At 38.1% G+C, this 18,972-nt stretch overlaps 1 protein-coding gene across 3 annotated transcripts; it reads left to right on the forward strand.

The window, feature by feature from the left end:
- The first annotated feature begins 1,914 nt into the window (after positions 1–1,914).
- MBIP (MAP3K12 binding inhibitory protein 1) lies at positions 1,915–17,679 on the forward strand. 3 transcript variants are annotated; one of them, XM_071426870.1, is made up of 9 exons: positions 1,915–2,099; positions 6,320–6,439; positions 8,133–8,345; positions 8,450–8,546; positions 10,008–10,073; positions 11,749–11,901; positions 14,151–14,248; positions 15,564–15,602; positions 16,736–17,679. In XM_071426870.1, exons 1-9 carry the CDS (start codon positions 1,977–1,979, stop codon positions 16,844–16,846), a joined length of 1,020 nt encoding a protein of 339 aa, XP_071282971.1. In that variant the 5' UTR covers positions 1,915–1,976; the 3' UTR covers positions 16,847–17,679. The 3 variants fall into 3 exon arrangements, with proteins under 3 accessions (XP_071282971.1, XP_071282972.1, XP_071282973.1); XM_071426871.1 differs by having other exon boundaries at positions 16,739–17,679; XM_071426872.1 differs by lacking the exon at positions 10,008–10,073.
- Positions 17,680–18,972: the final 1,293 nt, after the last annotated feature.

The raw sequence follows: 18,972 nt of genomic DNA on the forward strand, positions 1-18,972 counted from the left end.
TCCAAACAACACGAAGAAGGCCAAGATCCAGTTTCTCCTTAGTAAATAAAACTTGGGCATCAACAACTTTACTGACTACTTCATGGTCTTTTGCCTACTCTTCTTGTAATGAGTACTGAATAAAGAATGGTGTATCACCCCCACTGTCTCTTGAAATCCTCCACATTCATTAAATCTCCCTTATATTTCCATGTATCTTTCTGATATTTATATGCTTATGTATGGATTTTTCATTTGAAATGTTTTTTACCCCAAAACAGCCTCTGGCTGCAGGTAAAGATAACATGCTCAAAAGCAAAGGAAAGATCTTCGGTCTCCCAGTTAGGAAAGCTGCACGTACCCATTGCTAAAGTAGGACACATCTGCTCCATCACTCCAGGAAAGCTGGAATCTATCAGGTAACATCCCTTGAAGTTATAAAATGGCTCAAATGCCTGGACTTGTTCTGTCTTATTAGGTCATTGGGAATTCATTCAGGACAAATTGTCTCCTCCGACACTGAGGAGCAACAAGCAATTCCAGGTTGTTACATCTGTGCTCCATATTCTGCTCTGGCCAGCAGATCCCTGATGTGTCAGTTCAATGTTGTAGTGCTGGTGGGGAAGGGGAAAGGGCAATGTATTTTCCTTTATTCCTGAAAGCTTCATGATTTGATCCAAATGACATTTTACATTTGGCAGGGTTGCTCGAGCTGCTTGTCCAGAGACAAAACTGCAAGAGGCAAGGTTGGTTGAAGCAGCCCTTTATCACAAGCTGGAATTAGTATTGTTGCACGGAAATGCAAAATAAAATTGAACAAATTTTCTTAGCTGACAACCATAGTCTGTACACGTGTTCAAAATGTTATTTGATAAAAACTGCGTGTTTTCAGAAATTAAGTAAACTTCTATGTGTTTTACAGCTTCTAAACCACAAACATATTCTGCCATAAGTATTTCTGAATCCAAAGAAAGGTCCTCATCAACTGAACACAAGCAAATGCCATCTAGTTTACTCTAGATATGATATTTTTGCAAAATGCAAAATATTTGTAACCATTAAACACTGAAGTCTTCTTTGGAACTAATTTTTCTCTGGAACTAATTTTTCTCCGGAACTGAGCAGAGCTTTCTCAGCTTGAGTCTCCTCAAACGTTATGGGTTGCTGGTGCTGAAAGCCTTGTTTAGTAACATTTATTTTCACTATATCAAGGTACATCTTATCTGAAAAAGAACACCCAAAACATCAGTCAGATAAATTCATCTGCCTTTCTAAAATTTTTATTTAAGAACATTTCAACATTTGTATATACAACTGCACTCACCATTTTTCATGGGAATAAAAAATATGGGGGGTAGAGGGTCAGGGAACAGAAAGAAGTGTGAAGATCAAAATTTGGCTATCAAAAGAAACATCAGGTAGGAAAGCTTTGTAAGCATTTTTACTTCCATTTCTTAGGAATTTCTACTTACTTTCTTAGGAAAGAAATTTACAAGTAAACTGTGTTACAGGGAATAGAATTTTGCGATCCCCATAATCAAGAGTACTCTGACAAACGTTGCAGTCTAATTTAAAAACAACCCTGCAGCAACCAGAAGAGGCAAGGCTTTGAACAACACGTATGAATGCAAAAAAAGTGAAGGGGTAACCAGAAAGGCACAGCTGAAACAAGGGCGGCAATGCGCTGTACTGAAACAAGCACTGGCGCTCCTTCCCCCACGTGATGGAGCCCTCGCTGGGGCCGCGCCCGCCGTGCCCGCGGCGGCAGCTCCCGGAACACGCGGCCGGACCGGTGCAGAGGGAGCGCCGGGCCGGCCGAGAGCGCGCCCCCACAGCGGCCCCGGCCGGGAGCGCGCCCCCCACAGCGGCCCCGGCCGGCGCTGCGGAGCCCCGCCATTGGCTGCCGCGCCTATCAATCAGCGTGGTGGTGGAGCCAGCGCCAGGCGTTCGTCATCGCGGGGCGACGGCGCGGCCGTGGCCCGGCCCGGTCCGGTGTCATGGCGGCGGCGGTGGCGGCGCCCAGCCCGCTCCCGCCCGGCTCCCGCGCTCCGGAGGTCGACCCTGCCGCCTCTGAGGTAGCGAGCAGCGCTCTGCGCTGTCTGGCCGGGCTGGCGGGGCAGGTGAGTGAGGGGCGGGCAGAGGGAGAGGTCCTGGGCGGAGCTGAGCTGGGCGCCGCGCCCGCCTCGCATCATCTCGCGTTGGGGGCCCGCGCAGGGCTGGCTCCTGCTTCGCCCCGACCTGCGGGGCCCTCGTGGGCTCCAGGAGCAGGGAACAGCGCTGGACAGCACATAAGTCTGCCGCACAAAAGGAAGCTGCCTCTCTTCTGGGCGTTGTTCGCGCCCGCCTGGCTTCTGCCAGGGCTGAGCCGGCTGCCTCTCCCGCTCCCTCCGGCCGGGGCAGCCCCGGCGTGCGCGGCCGCTGCTGCTGCTGCTTCTCTCCCGCAGCCGGAACCGTGCCTTGGCCTCGCAGTGACACGTGCCACTTTGTAGTTTGACGGATGATCTCTTCCATGGGAAGGTGCAATTTGCTTAATTGCTGTGTCTTAATTAGTTACTCTGAATTGAGAAGCTCCTGAAAACTTACTGTGCATTAAATCAAAATAAATGATCAGGAGCCCTGCCTTGGTAATGGCATGCTATGAAACACACAGTGTACTAAGGGTCAGAATTTTTAAAGGGGCTCTGCTCTATGGTACATAAGTTAAAACACCTATTTTATGTTTAGCAATGTCTGTGAGTTGTGAAACAGATGTCACAGCAGTGGTGGAAGGCCCTTACCAGGAGAAGGTTTTAGTAATAACTTATTTATTGCTACAAACAATTTACAGATTAATTTTCCACTGTGGAAACATTTTATGTAGTTCTGTCTAGGCAACAAAAGCACACTCTTACTTCAAGAGTTAGCAGTTTGAAGGTTTGGGGCCAGATGATGAGCAATATCTGCAGGAGCTAGTGTAACTTAATGTATGTTTGGTACAGAGATGGGCTCTTTGATGCAGAGGCAGTTTAGGAATAGCTGCTGGCTAATCTGAAATTATTTTTTAGAGTGTTTCACCTCTCATCTGTATAGAATTGTATTATATTTGCATTTCTCCAAGTATGGTAGCAATTGTCTCTGTTTTCAAACAAAAGGTAACCAAAATGAAGGGCTTGATAATTCAGACACTTAGTTTTGAGTCTCAGTTTTCCTGTCTCTAAAATGGTCACAAACTACCTTGGCTTTTGAACTGTTCAGCACTAAGCAGTGTGATGTTCAGACACAGCTGACTCATAGGATTACTGAGGCATGAGAACTATCTATTGAGGTTTAAAGGCCCCTTAATTTTTCCTGGTGAAAATTCTGAATGGGATCAATGAAGAGCTAGTGACTCTCAGTTTATCTTAGTGTGAGGACAGCACTATGAATGACAGTCGTAGAATCAATCAGAGAAAAGTTGGAACTCTTGTATTTAGGAAAAGCAGAAAGGAGACCAAGAGGAAAGTTTCCTAAGCTTTTAACTAGGCCATTCATCACAAATTTATTAATTGTTTCTAAACTACATTAAAAACTTTTATTTTTCCCTCTTGACTTCAGCAGCTTACTTTTTCTCCAAAGCTGGCTCTACACCTAGCATGTCACTGGAAAGTCCCTGGTGATTTTTAAAAATAACTATGTGTGCACAGACCATTGTGAGAGAACTCTTTGGAGTTGCAGTAGAGTTACAGTAGCTATGGTGAAGAGTATAATTGTCTTCTTTGGTGTTGGGAGTGTCTTCTTTCCATGACAACAGACACATTTTACTGTCCAGTGCACCGGTTGGATAAGGTTCTGGTTGCTCCATCTTAGCTGTGAAAGTCCTTTCAGTTGCTCAGTTATGATCCTTTCCAGTTGCTGAGTTACACACTTGTCTGCCAGTGCTTGAGTTCTGACAGATTTAACTGCTCTGTTATACCCCCTTATGGATTCCAGTAAACTGTCTTGCATTTCTTACTGAAACTACTGATTCCCTATTTCCCTTCTATAGAGATGACTGAGCATGTGCCAAATTGTTAGCAGTCACAGTTTGATTCATTATAGTAGTTTAAGTTGGATTTATGCTAGTAAATTGGGCTGTAAGCAGGAATATTTCTGGCACAGGAATTTTTCTACTGGAGCAATCAATGGCAGTACGTGACCAGGAGGACATCTGAAAATAACAGCTCTTAAAACCAATATAGCTGATCCTGAAAAATTCTTTAAGATTCAAGTGATAGCCAGTGTTTACATAAATCAAATTTCAAAGGGCTGAAATTACATATGATCCTGTAAATTGAATAGGCTGTGGACTTGTAATTAGTCAAAGGCTTTGAAGTATCAAAACACTGAATTTATAAATCTGTTTGTCGCAGTTCTAAGAAGCAGTAGGATGTGAAAGACTGAGAACTTACTCTATTGTACTAGAAACCTTTGTTGATGCAGGAGGGGTTTATTCTTGATTTTTCTTTAAAAGCAGTGTCTGTGAGTTAAAAATATGACTGGCCTCTAAATTATTTTAAGTTAGAAGTTCTGTTGCTTTTTGTGCTTTGAACCACCTGGACAGGAGTTGTCCATTATGATATGAAGGCACATACCAGCTTTTTCTTTTTAAAAAGGGAGGCTTATTAGGAAATTGCAGTAGCACTTGTATTTTGTTTCGTTTGGATGACTTAATGTACACCTTTTTCACCCTGTCAGTAGACTGTAATGTAGCATATAGGAGATATTACTCTAAAAACCTCAGGCAGAAATATGTGCTTCAGATGATCACATGCACAGGCTTAATTCCTAAAGTAAATTTTCTTCCTACTAAGTTCTAAATACATTCTTGATTTTGAAACTTCTTCAGGATTAGTATATCCTAGGACATTACTTTTCCTACATCCTGTGTACTTAGCTTAAGTACTAAACAGGGATAACCATTTGTGAAAATTTTCTAAAATACATTATATGTCTAGTTAGACTGTCTCCTTTGCTGTGTAATTTGGGAACTAACCCTGAATTTAGCAAGAGTTAGTTAGTTTGACTAAAGAAGGAAGGTTCAGGATTATAATTCTTTACAAAATTGTGTTAATGCTGAGATTTGAAACTAAGGTGGGACAGCTTGTCATCCACAGCTTTGCCTTCAGAGTGATGGAGGCATTTCTTGTGTCCAGTTCTCAGTGTTTCATACACTTTGTGGTGGCTTCAGGACATGAGTGCATATGCATTTTGTTTTCTTGTTTGTAATGTTTGATGCTGTTAGAAGTTAAATGTCTTTAGACCATGAGGTAAAGGTCACTTTTGTCATCTTCCTGAGGTGCCTTTTTCTGTTTCCACCCCCAGGTGTTTTTTTAATGGAAGGGGTGAGGAATAGATATACAAGTATGCATATGAATTGGGAATTCAGCGTTGCAAAGAGAGTACCTGTGGGTCCTCTTGATTTCAAACAAGAATTTTATCTGTATTTAGAATTTGGGGTATCACTTGCAGGATGTTTGGTTGGAAAACAACCTTCTTACCTGTGGGAAATGAAAGTAATCATCTTGTTAAGATCTTGAGAAAAGCTTTAATGTAACAAAAAGGGCAAAGTTGGGTGTGAAAGTGTTATCCCATTAGAGTTTATGGACAATTATCTTTGTGTTAGAAAGTGTATTTATAGCTTATAGAAGACACACAGTTCTTTTGAACAATACTTCAAATTTATTACGTGTGTTATTCTTTATTGTCTTGGGAGTTAAATATTGCAATTCCTTGACAGTGAAAATAGATTGTGGCAATTGTTCATTTCAATGTGAATGCATATACAGGAAAATAGTGTGATTTGAAAGCAGGTTTAATAGTGGTGCTGTGTAATCTAGAGTTTGTTAAACTTTGAGATATTAAAAATATATATATTTTTATGCACTTTTAAAGCTTCCTTTGGATTAGCAGCAAGTTAAAACTAAAGAATGTGCCATGGTGTTACATCAAGACATGGGTCATGCAGGCACAGAGTCTTGCAATCTTGGAATAAAATACATGAACTTACAGGAGACTGCTATCCTGGGTCATGTTTCTTCGTGCTGGTGGTTCTAGTATACATTAAAAGAAAAGATGGTGTGAGTGATTAACATGAACCCACAATGAAAGTGTGGTGAGTTAGTAAGGAATTTTTAATTTTAGAATAAACTCTACAACTACTAGCTTTCTTGGAAAATGATAACTGCCTGGACTGTAATTAATATCAAATCTTTCCAATGTTCTTGTCTAAAACTGGGATGGGTTTATATGAGGCTGAGCATAATTGTGGTCTTGTAGGAGTCTTGTATACTTTTTTGATGTTAATACATATAATATAATTTTTTATTGTTTTGCCCTGTTGAAGCTTAATCTCGGAGAGGATATTGTGAAAGTTGTAATCGATTGGAGCAAGCTTCAGAGCACATCAGCACTTCAGCCAGCCTTGCTCTTTAGTGCACTTCAGCAGCATATTTTATGTTTACAGGTAAATATTTCATGGGACACATTTGCCTTGACAAAAGTGAAACAACTAAAAGTATTCTCAACTGTAAAATTCCAGTAATTTTGTTCTTACATTGGTGTGTTCAATAAAAAAGGATTGCAAAAGTATTAAATGCTTGGGATTCCACTATGCTCCATAGGTACTCACATTTATGGATTTTTCAGATTAGTGGGAATAGCCACTGTAGGTGAGCAGGCTGAATAAATGCAGCCTCATTGATTTCTAGACTTGCATTGTAAATGTGATACATTTCCATCTATGGTGGGTTATAATTAAGCAATAAGACACGGCAGGTGTGTGTCATGCTATGATAATGATTCCATGCGTTGGGTGAGTTTTGAGGCTCATAGAGTGCTTTCAGTGGTTCAAGAAGTGGCATTATCCCAGCATGACACATCCTGGAGTGTCTTACTGCAATTAAATATATTTTCAACGTAGGTTTTTTTTTTTAAAGAGTAATTTCTTTGACATTAATGTCTCATCTTGCCAAGTAGCCAGTCACCATTACTGTCATTTCTTTTAACTATTTGAAACTTTCCAACCCTGCCAAAAGTAATTGGCAGGGCATGGCAATGGCAAAAGGCATTGGCAGGGAGGGTTAGCAGTTTGTCAGCTGGTAACTGAGCAGTGTTTTGACCTTGATAGTTCATATGTAGAAGATGGGATTTGAGTACTACTATTTTGCTTGAGCTAGTTAATGAATTATTTGAGGTTCCTAATGCTGAGAGGATGAAAAGGGAAGTTTCTGTATTTTCTTGTCTGTAGGTAAAAGACCTTTTGTTTTCCAGACATCCACCAGATCTTTGGTGTGATGATGAGCAGAAAGAGAAAATATGCAAGATAAATGCAAATAAATTTACATCCAACATACAAAAATGCTGCAAGTGGGAGTTTGATTCCATTTCAGAAAATTTGACTGCTAAAAATCATGTTGTCTTTAAAAAAAAATTAAAATCATTTTTAGAGAGAAAATAAGCAGTGAAATTCAGACTAGATGAAACTGATGGAAATTAAAAAGAGACAGGGACATATATATGTGCTGAGGTTTTGATGTTACATTGTACATAAGAGTTACTGCAGTAAAATAAGTGTTTTTCCTGCCATAAATGTCAGTGCCTTTTCTCATTTAATTTCATGACCTAAGTAGATAATCAACTGTGTCAAGCAAAGCATGTGTTCATGATAATGCCTATGTATTTCATGTCTGTGTTCTCTCATTCACTTGGGCAACTACGGTTTCAAGTGGAGAATGTAGTGCTCATGTGATAAAGGCTTTACAGTGTAAGAGCACCAGATTTCATGTTAAGGAGGAAAAATACTAAGCCTTACTGTTCTGAGTAAGCATTTGAATGACATGTTAATTAAGTGGCATGGATGCCAGTGATTGAAGCTTTGATTTAGCTAGTAAAAACAGGAGTATGGGCAGATTTTCACAGAAATTTAGGAGTTTTCCTCTACAAACCTCTAAAAGACAAGTCAGAAAGGTCAGAATCATGGTGTGCACGATATTTGGAACTTCTTTTTAATCTTATTACTGTGTTCTATCAGAGGAAGATGTTGTAATTCCCAAAATTATTTCCATTAGTCTGGAAATTGTAATAGTACTTGTCTTCTTGGCTTTGGGACTTTGGACTTTTTATTTTTTTAACCCTAATAGACTGTTTTCTTTGTTCAGCCTCTCTTAGAAAAACTCCAGTCACTGATCAAAGAGGAAAATATAGGCCATGTTGAACCTGGAGGTAAAACAGAAAGCCAGACAAGTTTAGATGTTTATGATGGTAACAGTCAGACTGAAGAAAAATATGGAAGTTATGACTTGAGAGATCTGAAGGATACTCGTTTTAATTTTGATCCAGAAGTGGTCCAAATAAAAGCTGGAAAAGCAGAAGTAAGTGATTTATGTGAGTTTAAAAACAGAAAAATGAAAGACCTTTCTAAATTTTAAATTTAAAGAATGAAATAGATATATGCCTTCATGTTTATTACCTGCAGATTGACAGGCGGATATCAGCCTTCATCGAGAGGAAACAAGCCGAGATCAATGAAAATAATGTCAGGGAATTTTGCAATGTTATTGATTGTAATCAAGGTAACTGGCTAGCCAGACTTTAATCTTCATAGTAATTTAAGTTGTGTGGGGGTTTTTTTGTTGGTTTGTTTTTGGGGGTATTTTTTTTTGTTTGATTTGATTTTTTTTGTTTTTCAAAAGTCCTAATCTGTATTTAAAACAGAACTTTTTTTCAAGGGTAACTTTGTTTTAAAACTTAGAACTTGCATGTGCACTGCAGATGTCAGATAGAAAAATAAATTGAGTAGTCACTGGACGACAATGTTTAATGCATCCTATACAGAAAGATTATATCTATTATTATGTTAATTTTAAGAACTGCTATCTTAGATCAGATGATTTTGTAGCTATTGTTCCCAGTGTTTTAACTAGGAGTTCCTCCAAAGTAAATGGAATTGCAATTCAGAAATGTCTTGTAAGTTGTATATTCAAATTGAAGTTAATTTAATGCTAGTTAAATTACAAAGTATTTTTTACAATGATTTTGAATTACTAGCTACTTGAAATGACTTTTTCTTTTTAACATTGCTCACATTGTAGTACAATTGGCTGTATCTGTAACCAATCTTAAATCCATCTGGCAGACTGGATCCCATTTACAGGATCGGTAACTGTAGCCAAATGCATCTTGGAAGTTAAGACATAACTACATAAGTAGTACAGAGATATTTTCTAAGTACCTGTGAACCCACATGTGCATTGTCTCTATGAGATACTTAAGCTCTTAGAGATCAAAGCTTATTGTTCAGTAAGCTTTGTAGAGAGTTTAACTGCTTGAATGTTAGTTGGAATGCAAAGGACAGCTGAAGTTTAGTAGACTATGCTAGATAGTGAAATATTGTTTCCCAAAATTGTTATGTACAGAAGAATTGATAATAAGACTTGTCTCGTTGTTCAGGCATAATAAAATATGTGTAGATCTTTGGTGTAATGAACAGAGATTTCTATGAAAATAGAAACATTAGAATAAATTAAGGTAATCCATACTATAGATTTTATGGTTAGGCAAATGAAAGAAGTCACATGGATCAGAGTAAATGCAGAAAGGTTTAGGAAAGAATACTGATGAGTAAACTAGATAAGTCAAAAAACAGGCGAGTTTCAGAAAAGGACAAAAAACCAGAATAACAGTAGTAAGCAGGAGAAAGGCTTCTGTACAGGAAGAAGGAAATAAGTTACAGAGAAATGCAGTGAAAAGTAAGAACCAAATAAATTTGGTCCTGATCCAGTAAACTTCTCTATACATGTGTGAATACATTTATATGAGTGACTCATCCAATTAAAAGCAGTAAGTCCATGCGAGTGTGTGAAACTATTAATGGGCAAGTGTTTATAGAATGAATTAAGTATTCCTGATTTTATTTTATTGTTTGAACCATTTAAATTAGATTTGTTTAAAGCATCAAAGTTGATGGTGGTTAGAATATTTTCAATTATAAATACATAATTTGGACCTCACTTGTTATATCATTATTTATTTAGAAAATAGCTGTGCCAGAACAGATGCAATTTTCACACCCTATCCTGGATTTAAAAGTCATATAAAGGGTAAGCAACTATTTTAATACCCATTTAAGTATCCAGATATAACAGCACTTCTAAGTTTTTGATATCAAAAGTTTTTATAGAATGCTTAAAAATGGAAACTTAATGTATTGATTTTTTACTCTAGTGAATATTTCTACATCTTCATTTATGTCTTCAAGGTTTTAAATCCCTTAACTGCTTCACTAAATGAATGGTTAGGCACTAAAGACCAAAACAAAATAGCCTATTTTTATTGTCTGAAAGGAAATGTGGAAAAGATAAAGCAGGACCGAGAAGCTGAACAATACTTAGTTTTTCTTCTAAGGTGAAACCATCAATAAGGAATTGAGATTAAATAGGATTATCTTCTATTTTTCATTAGTTGGTGCAAGTGTCTTGAAATAGAGTATAATTTTGGGACAGTGGAAGTTTCTTAGATGTGGATTTATAAGAACTGACAAGCTGAGGAATGAATTTATCACTGCACTGTTTTTTGGAAAGGAATAAATAAAATAGAAATTATGTCAAACAGAAGTTGTGTGTAAAACATTGTTCATCTGCTGCTCTCCAGGTGTATGCAAGTTACCCTTCTTTAAAAACAAACAAAATACCCAAAATGAGAATGAAAACAACCCTCTTTTGCATTTTTGAAAGTGGTAATACTCAGTTATCCACTTGATATTGATCCTAGAAACCACCAATTATTTTTAATTCTGTAATTTAGAATAATACTGTAAAGCAAAATAATAAGTTTTGAAAGGCATGGTGAGCTAAGAAGGAAATGGGAAAGTGAGTTTCATTTTAGAATCTTTCACAACGAAACACTTTCAATAGTCACTGTTTTAAACTGGGTGTTAATTTATTGGTTGGATGGCAGTGTAATGCAGGAAAAAAGGGAAGCTTTCACTTCAAGGAACAGTTCATAACTGAAATGTGAAAAACACTTTGAAAGGAATTGGAAGTAAAACCAGCATAAATTCAAGCAAGAATGTAGCATGTTGCACTCATGAAAGTGTATGTGTGTGTGTGTGTGCTTCAGCATCTGGGGCTGCCAATATAGTCTTTAAGTCTGCAGTGCACTGCAGTAGTTCTATGAGGAGAACTTAAGAAATTACTCTGATTTAATGAGAAGTGAGCAAAATCTTCTGATGGAGACATGGCTCAGCATGGGTAGAAGATAGTCCTAGATGCAGCTAAGAGTCACTAAAGCTTTTATCCAGATGACAAAAATTCGAAGTGAACTTCCTTGCTGAGGTTTGTATTGGTTTTTCAGTTGTGTACCTCTCTTCATCTTCATGTATTTATGATGCTTCCTGTAATATTAGTCTGGCCTCTTCTTTGCATTCACAAAAGCTCTCATGTGCAACTGCTGACATAGATATCAAGGTTTCTGCTGTTAATCAGCAGCTGATGACAAATTCTCAACACTGCCATTCTACATGAATGTATGAGTAATTCTTTTGCTTTGCATATGTAAAATCCAGGGGTTTTGTTAGGTTTAGTTGCTCATGCAAAAAAATAAGGAAATGCTTTTACTTGAACTTTTGATCTTACTGCGTGTGGGGCCCTTCATATGCAAGACTTATGTAAAACTGATTTAATGCAGTTTTTTGTGTTTCAATATTTTGATTCTTTTAGTTAGATCTGTTTTGTGTTTCATGTGCATATATGTGTAATTTATTTTCTCTTTACCTAGTTTCTAGGGTAGTAAATACGTATGGACCTCAGACTAGGTCTGAAGGAATGCATGGGTCCAGTCACAAAGCCAGTGTACCCATGCATGATTGTGGAAACCAAGCTGTTGAGGAGAGATTGCAAAACATTGAAGCACACTTACGGTTACAAACAGGTTTGTATGATGTTATAATTTTGATGTTGGTGTGCCATTTTATATAGTTATGATTACTGTGGTGAAACTGGGCAAGTCTGTAAAAACTGTAAAAAAAGTGGCTAGATCCACTGAAGAGTTTTGTTCCCCCAAGTACAGTGATCTAGTGTTTAGGGTTTTATGCCCAATTTGAGATGTTGAGTTAGCAAATGTACACTTTATGTGGTAGCAAATAAGAGAGAGGCACATCAGAACAGGATTTAAAATAATATGGAATATCTGGAGATTGGGTTTCTCCATAGCCACTGGAGTCCTGCCTTGATCCACTTAACAGGAAAAGCTGAGTTTAGGACTAAGGGCTGCTTCATGGACAACTTGTGGGCTGGTGGTAGAATCAACAGAAAGGATGGTCTGAAACCTTTTCCTAAAGATGAAGAATGTTTCTTGAAATAAGTTTAGGCATAAAGCTTAATTCCCAGAATGTGGGAAGCTTGTTGCCACTACTTCTCTTTAGGCCTGCAAACATGAGTCCATACCTTTCACTAAAATAAATGCCATAGCTGTCAGGCTGCTGATGTTTTTTTAGGTAGTTGATTTCCTCACCCCAGCCCTGGTTTTCCATAATATGGCACTGAGGCACAATGAGGCACTTACCAAGGAGGAATTAGTATTTTTCTTGAAAAATATTTTCAAAACAGAACAGAAGCCTAATCTCCATCTAGTTAAGTGAATTTTCTACACATGACACTGCAGACACACTTGATTTTTTTTTGTCTTCTGAATACTGAATAGATGTCAATCCATTATCTTAAAAATATTTGGAAATTGACTCGATTGGTAGATTCCTGTGACTATGTAGTGGATTAAAGTTCTCTGGTAGCAAGGAGAGTAAGATATGCATAGATACTCTTGAGGCAGCAGTCAGAGCTTGATGCTTAGCTCTCTAACTGTCTCAAAAATAAGCTGGCTTTTGTGCATAGAAATAGAATTTGGAAGCAGCTGGCCAGCATTAGGGTCACAATATGTAGCTTTGGAGTTTATGCATATATCTCATATCAGGGACAACAACTGGAAGTAGTTAAAGAGGGCTCCTTGCTTCCAGGCCGTGCCTCTAATAGGTGATCAGATTTTGTTTGAAGGAATGGGTCAGGTAAACTATAGTATAGGTTAAGAAGATGGAAGCATGCAATACCAGCTCAATTCTTGTTCAAATCAGCAGTCATGGGGAACATCTCAATACTATTTGATGCATACCCCAGCAGCTGTGCAAAAAATGCTAATCTGAGCAGGTAAAATGCCTTAGCTACCTGTTCCACCAGTTTTTGCTTCCAGCAACAGAAAGAGTTAATCTTGACTTGCTGGCTGTTTTTCAGAACAGCTTCCAGTGCTAGTACTGCTCTTTTCCCTGTACATTAAGGGAAAGCAATATTAAGAGTGATAGGTTAGCCAGTTTAATTAGTAGGTGCTGAGTGTTGAGTAGAGGGCAGAACTGAAGGAGTGAAGCTACCTGCACAATTGTTTCTCTGAATGGACAAAATAAATGAATGGCAAAAAAAACCCCAAACCCCACATTAGTGCTATTTTGGTCATTTGTGGAATAGAACTGTCTTGTCTAACAGACCCAGAAATAAAAGGAAATGGGTGTCAAAAAGCAAAAGCTTTCTATGGCCTTGGTTGTCAATACAGTTCAGAACCAGACTATCATTTAAATTGGAGTAGCCAGTACTTAGTTGTGATAAACAGTTATTTCATATAGTTCCTTCATTATAGAACACTATGGAGTTCAAATAAGATGCTTGCTAAGGCTGATCTTTTGATCAGTTCTATCTGTTCTATGGGGAAACAAATCCCAAGCTGCTGTAGAAAAGATGGAAACAGCAAATGGGTTGAGTTGGGATTTTTTTGGTTGTTTTTGTGGTGTCAGTGGGTTTTGTTGTGGGCTTTTTTGTCAGGGTGGTTCTTGGGTGAGCTAGGGTCTTTTTTGTTTGTTTGGTCATTTTTTTGATTTTTTTTTTTTTTCCCACACAGACATCAGCCAACTACATGAAGTTGTCTTAGTGCTTTCATTGACTACACTTGCTTATCAATCAGGTTTTACCCTGAATTATATTAATTATCCTTCCTTCATATTATCCCATCCATTTGTTTTGTTCAGCTACTGGTTGATAGCTTATCTTGAAGAATTCAAATGTTAGACTTGCAATCTTTAGTTAAATCAATTATTCAAGTGATTTTCCTAATTTATTTTGCATTGCTACTGATGTATTTAGGTGGTCCAGTACCAAGAGACATTTATCAGAGAATTAAGAAGCTTGAAGATAAAATCCTTGAGCTGGAAGGACTGTCTCCTGAATATTTTCAATCTGTAGTAAGAAATTTTCCTACCTTCTCTCAGCATATCTAAATGTATTTATGCCTTTTGTGCTTGAATCTTTGATGTACAGAGAAGAACTTGAGTTGGAGGGCAGACACTTTTAATAAACAGCTCTGGATTGGTGTAGTGGTTACGTTACATGTGGACCATCTAGTCAAGGTCATATTTACCTAATTTGTCACTCAAAAGAAGAAAGTGTCTGTTGGGGGGAAAAAAATTGCTGCCACCCAAGCTTAACTAATTTGTAAGAAATGTGTCAGAAAGTTTGTATTTGTCCCCCTTGCCTTAAAATCTGAAGTGCTTCTTATGTCAAGAAAATTGACTGAAGTTTTGATTTTTGATACAAATAATTAATGGCTTGAAACAGCTGAAATCATTTGGGCTTCTGTACATGATCTGATTGCTAACGATATGTGAATAACTTCCAAAAGGATGAGGGAGTAAACTGTCTGAAAATTGCTTCATGTGATTCTGTGACTTAGTTTCCTTTATTTCTGGTTTTCAGGCAGAGCTCTGTCCCTCACTGAATAATACACCTTAACCTTCACTCACCAAAGGGTATTAGGGCAAAGAGAATGTTAGTTGTTACTACATTAGGCTCTATTTGATTATAGAAATTTCTTATCTGCTATCTTGCTCTTCTTTCCCCATGTAACAGTAAGACTGTCTCTTCTACCTTTGTTGATTGCAATTTAATTTATATCTTGTCCCTTGAGACTAGCCAAAGAAGAGTCAGTTAATAAAAATCAATAGCAATAGTGCACATTTTTGTTTAATTATTTTAATTTGTGTTGGAGACCAGTAAAGTTCTTTATTTGTGAGACTATTCCTTCTGGCTGAAAACCAGAAGTTAAAACATACACTTTCATAAGCTGAGATTTCTATTGAAAAGGCTTTAGGACCTCTAGAAGGAGGATCAGGGGGAAAATTGTGATGGTGGCAATAGTAGTTTTGCACAGTAATTAGCACATTTTATCTGAAGTTTTGCATAAATATTGGCGTGGATATAGGCAAATTTTAGGGATGAAAATATTGACAATTTCAAAAGCTCAATTCTGTCTGAAGGAAGCTTCAGTTAAATTGATAGTTGTTGACTGCCAAGTGTGGAGAAGCTTCAACAGCTTCTGACTGCTCTCCAGTAGTATTTCTCATGATCCAAAGTACTTAATTATGAAAAAGGTTTCTTTAATCCATGGAATGGCAGTCAGTGGGATTTTTTTATAAAGACTCTTAACAATATAGTTACAAGAATTATTTGTGATCTTCTGTCAGTGCACCATTAAGTCTGTTTTGATTGTCTTTTCTTCAGAGCTGTTCTGGCAAGAGGAGAAAGGTTCAGTCTCCCCATGTAAGTGCTATTAACTCTTGTTTTTCTTACGTTTAGGATGTTTTGAGTGGAAAGTAAGCGGGAGTTCTATGAAGCAAGTATGTAAGTTGTCAGAAGTAGCTGCATCAGTATTGGATAGTTTGCTGTCAAAGAGAGTAGGAAGGAGACAAAAAGCTAATGGCTGTTACAATGAAATGAGTCTTCTAAGAATACAGACTAGGGTTTTCACCAGTTAGGAGGATGATTGAATAAAACAAATCTATGATGCTGTTAATCAAGCTGAGAGAAACAGGCAATTTCTGCATTCTGATCAGCCTTCTATTAATGTCTTCCATTTTTGTTTTGTGACATAGTGGTTTTTGTTGATTTTAAAATTATTTTTCATTTTGCTTTATTGGTTTATGAAAAGACAAAAGTGGAAATGGCTGGCTTGGCAAAAGTACTGCAGAAGAACCCAACATTATAGCAGATATTAACCTGTCAGTAAGAATTGCCGTTTTTGCAACACCATCACAAGGGAATGCATTTACCATGTACCTCTTAGGCCACAAGAGAAGTTATTGGCGCAGGTAGGACCATGGCTGGAACCTTGTCTGCTCCTAGCTATCGCCCTTGGAGACAGATGGATTGGGGAGAATGCTTAGAATGGGCTATGGGCCATCTGAGACTTGAGAAAGTAGGCTTGTGTAGGAAAAAAAAGGTCCTGCATAGGGTGAAATATTTTTATTAAAAGGATGATGACCTCCTTGTATAAGAAAACATAAAAGATTACCAAGTTAAGTGGCACAGAGGAGCTTGATGTTGGGCAGTAGGCAGAAAAACCCTTTAGCTGTAAACCCAAGTTCTGCAAAATCTAAGTAGTCTCATCCAGTGTTTAATATGAAGAGATTTCTTAGGGTGGTTTATGAGCAGACTAAACAAGCATCTAATAAAAGTAGCATGAATGTATTGATCCATGATTAGGACTATCTTTCTTGCAAGTTTACATTCTTTTTCCTTTAAATTTAAATAGGCAAAGACTAGATTCAGACAATTCTGCAGAAGTAGTTCTATCGCTTAGTACAATATGCAGTGACCTCAAGTATCAAGTGATAAGCCACTTCTCTAGCAATTACAAGATGTAAATGATTGTGATTTTTATTTTGTTCTTTTAGCAGAGCTATTCACTGGCTGAACTTGATGAAAAGATCAATGCTATAAAACAGGCATTACTGAGGAAAACAAAAGAAAGCAAGTTCAAGGAGGCTGAGCAGCTTCTTCGATAAAAGTGTTTTCAGAATCCTCATCATGATTTACACGTACCTAAACCATAGACCTGAGCAATGTTCATCAGAGATGACTAGCAATGAAGACATAGCATGCATATAAGCTCCCTTTGGATGATCTTGAAAGCTTTCTTTCAGAGTAACTTGTTTAAAAGCAGCCTTATTAATGAAATAGTTACTTTAAAATGAAGACTGTTTCAGGAATGTCATTCTATTAATCCATTCCCTTCTGTTATAAAGGAGGACTGCAGCATTGTTTGTATGTGAAAAGTCTTAACCTGCACACCAAAGCTACATCTCACGTGTTATTCTTGGTGACTAAGTATTCAAAAGGAGTTTGGATACTGTTCATGTAAGTAGTTTGCACAGACTTCTGAGATTAAATTCTTCCTCAGAAATACACTGACTTTGGGAAAAAAATTACCTAAACCTTGCAGAATGCATGCTTTCTTGTGGGATTTTTTCTGGATTTGTCACTGTTTTCACCGCTGTTAGAAATGCAGCAAATTGCATTTGTGTTGTGACAGGTGTTTATGGAAACCCTGTATGTGTAAATAAAAACAACTGTTCTTCACCTTTTCAGTGTCTTGTGGGAATTCAAATTTCATGACGTGTTCACAAACAATGTATTCTAAAAATCATCCCAGAGGAGATTTAGAGGAGCATGCCAGCAAGGCATCAACTTCCCTTTTATATGCATGCTTACATGATTGAAGCATAGATGCTAGCTTAAAGTCTGACCTTTGGCCAGACAGTGAAGTGAGATTGTGTTGTGACTTTTTGTTTGGTTTTGTTTGTTTTTAATAAACCATTTTCTATTTATATAAGTTTTATTTACTGTCTGTTATTACTTCAGTTTAGAAGAAAAGTTGCTGTTACCAAGAGAGTTTTAATATGACTGCTCTAAGCAGAGCAGTTTACTTGTTTATGTCCCTGTATTAGCCTCTGTGACAGGTGTTGTGAACAGTACTGACTTGGCACAGCCTTTGAAGAATAGTAGGTGTTTTCTGTGACCTCGTCTTTTTATCCAGAATAACATTTGTTATAGCAACTGCAGCTAATGTTTCTCTGGAGATAAACCAGCAGAGATGAGAGACAAGGCTGCTTGAGCTCTTGTCCTGGCTCCAGGAAGGGTGACAGTATGATGGTAACCTCTGAGGTGCTGCTTGTCCTTCCAGGAAGAGATCTGAGTGCCTCAGATACAGCAGTGGATATGAAGAGGTACTGTTGCAGGTGAAGATTGTTGTGTGTGGTACATATCAGTACAGTATTCCTACAGACAACTTTTGTTATATGAAGCCTTGCTATTGTTGAATATCCTAACAGTATGTTTTATGAGGGATGTTTTGGTGAAGCAGCACAGTGAGCTGTAACTTTCTTACTTCAAGTCGAGAAGCTTTACTTCTTTTTATGGTCCTCTGGCCTAGGAGTCATAGCTCCAAAGAGTACAATGTATAGTTGCCACACCACACACTTCAAATGGTTCTTGAAAGAGTGGTAGGAGGTGGCTGTTACAGGGCATGGGGGAATGGCCAAAGGGATGTAGCTTTTATAAAGCTGTAGCCTCCACTCGTGTGCATCATAATACAAGTACTGGTAGCAGAGGGTGACATAATGAATAGCTGAGGAAACAACAGTGGGTGTACTCTGGATGGTAATTTATTAACCCTATGTAAACTATCAAATACACGTGACAGACAAACTTGGTAGATGGATGTCGTGTGGCATTCATCTTGCTTTGTTCCTAGTCAGTCTTTTGCCATTATTTGGTTTCAGGTCTGGCAAGCTGTTGGAAGTTTCCCTTCCTCTGCTGTATGACTTTATGCAAAGAGGCATAGAGAAGCAGGATGGATGCTCTTCTGTGGTTCACTGCTACTGGTCTTACCAGTTTATCCTTCCTTGCCTTTTGTCTCCCTGGGTTTTACCTTCTATGACTAACTTCCACTGTCAGGACTGTTTCTGCAGAATGATGAGCTCTGACCATGGCCCCATAATAAAGTGGTTGTTGCTTTGACCTCTTTCACCCCCCTTTTTCCAGAACTACAAATTCTTCAGTTCTTCCTCTGCATATGAACACTCCAGTGCTTGCTGATAAGTGCAGCTGCAGTAGCTGTAGTCTGAGGGGT

The sequence above is a fragment of the Agelaius tricolor genome, unplaced genomic scaffold (assembly GCF_023055355.1).
Source record: "Agelaius tricolor isolate 1412-34295 unplaced genomic scaffold, bAgeTri1.0.p SCAF_5, whole genome shotgun sequence".
Lineage (NCBI taxonomy): Eukaryota > Metazoa > Chordata > Aves > Passeriformes > Icteridae > Agelaius > Agelaius tricolor.

Bases quoted from the DNA above. Each gene is read 5' to 3' on its own strand.
- MBIP (XM_071426870.1), top strand. From the start codon at position 1,977: ATGGCGGCGGCGGTGGCGGCGCCCAGCCCGCTCCCGCCCGGCTCCCGC. The intron at 8,346-8,449 runs GTAAGTGATTTA...TATTACCTGCAG, and splicing joins TAAAAGCTGGAAAAGCAGAA to ATTGACAGGCGGATATCAGC. The intron at 8,547-10,007 runs GTAACTGGCTAG...TTATTTATTTAG, and splicing joins TGTTATTGATTGTAATCAAG to AAAATAGCTGTGCCAGAACA.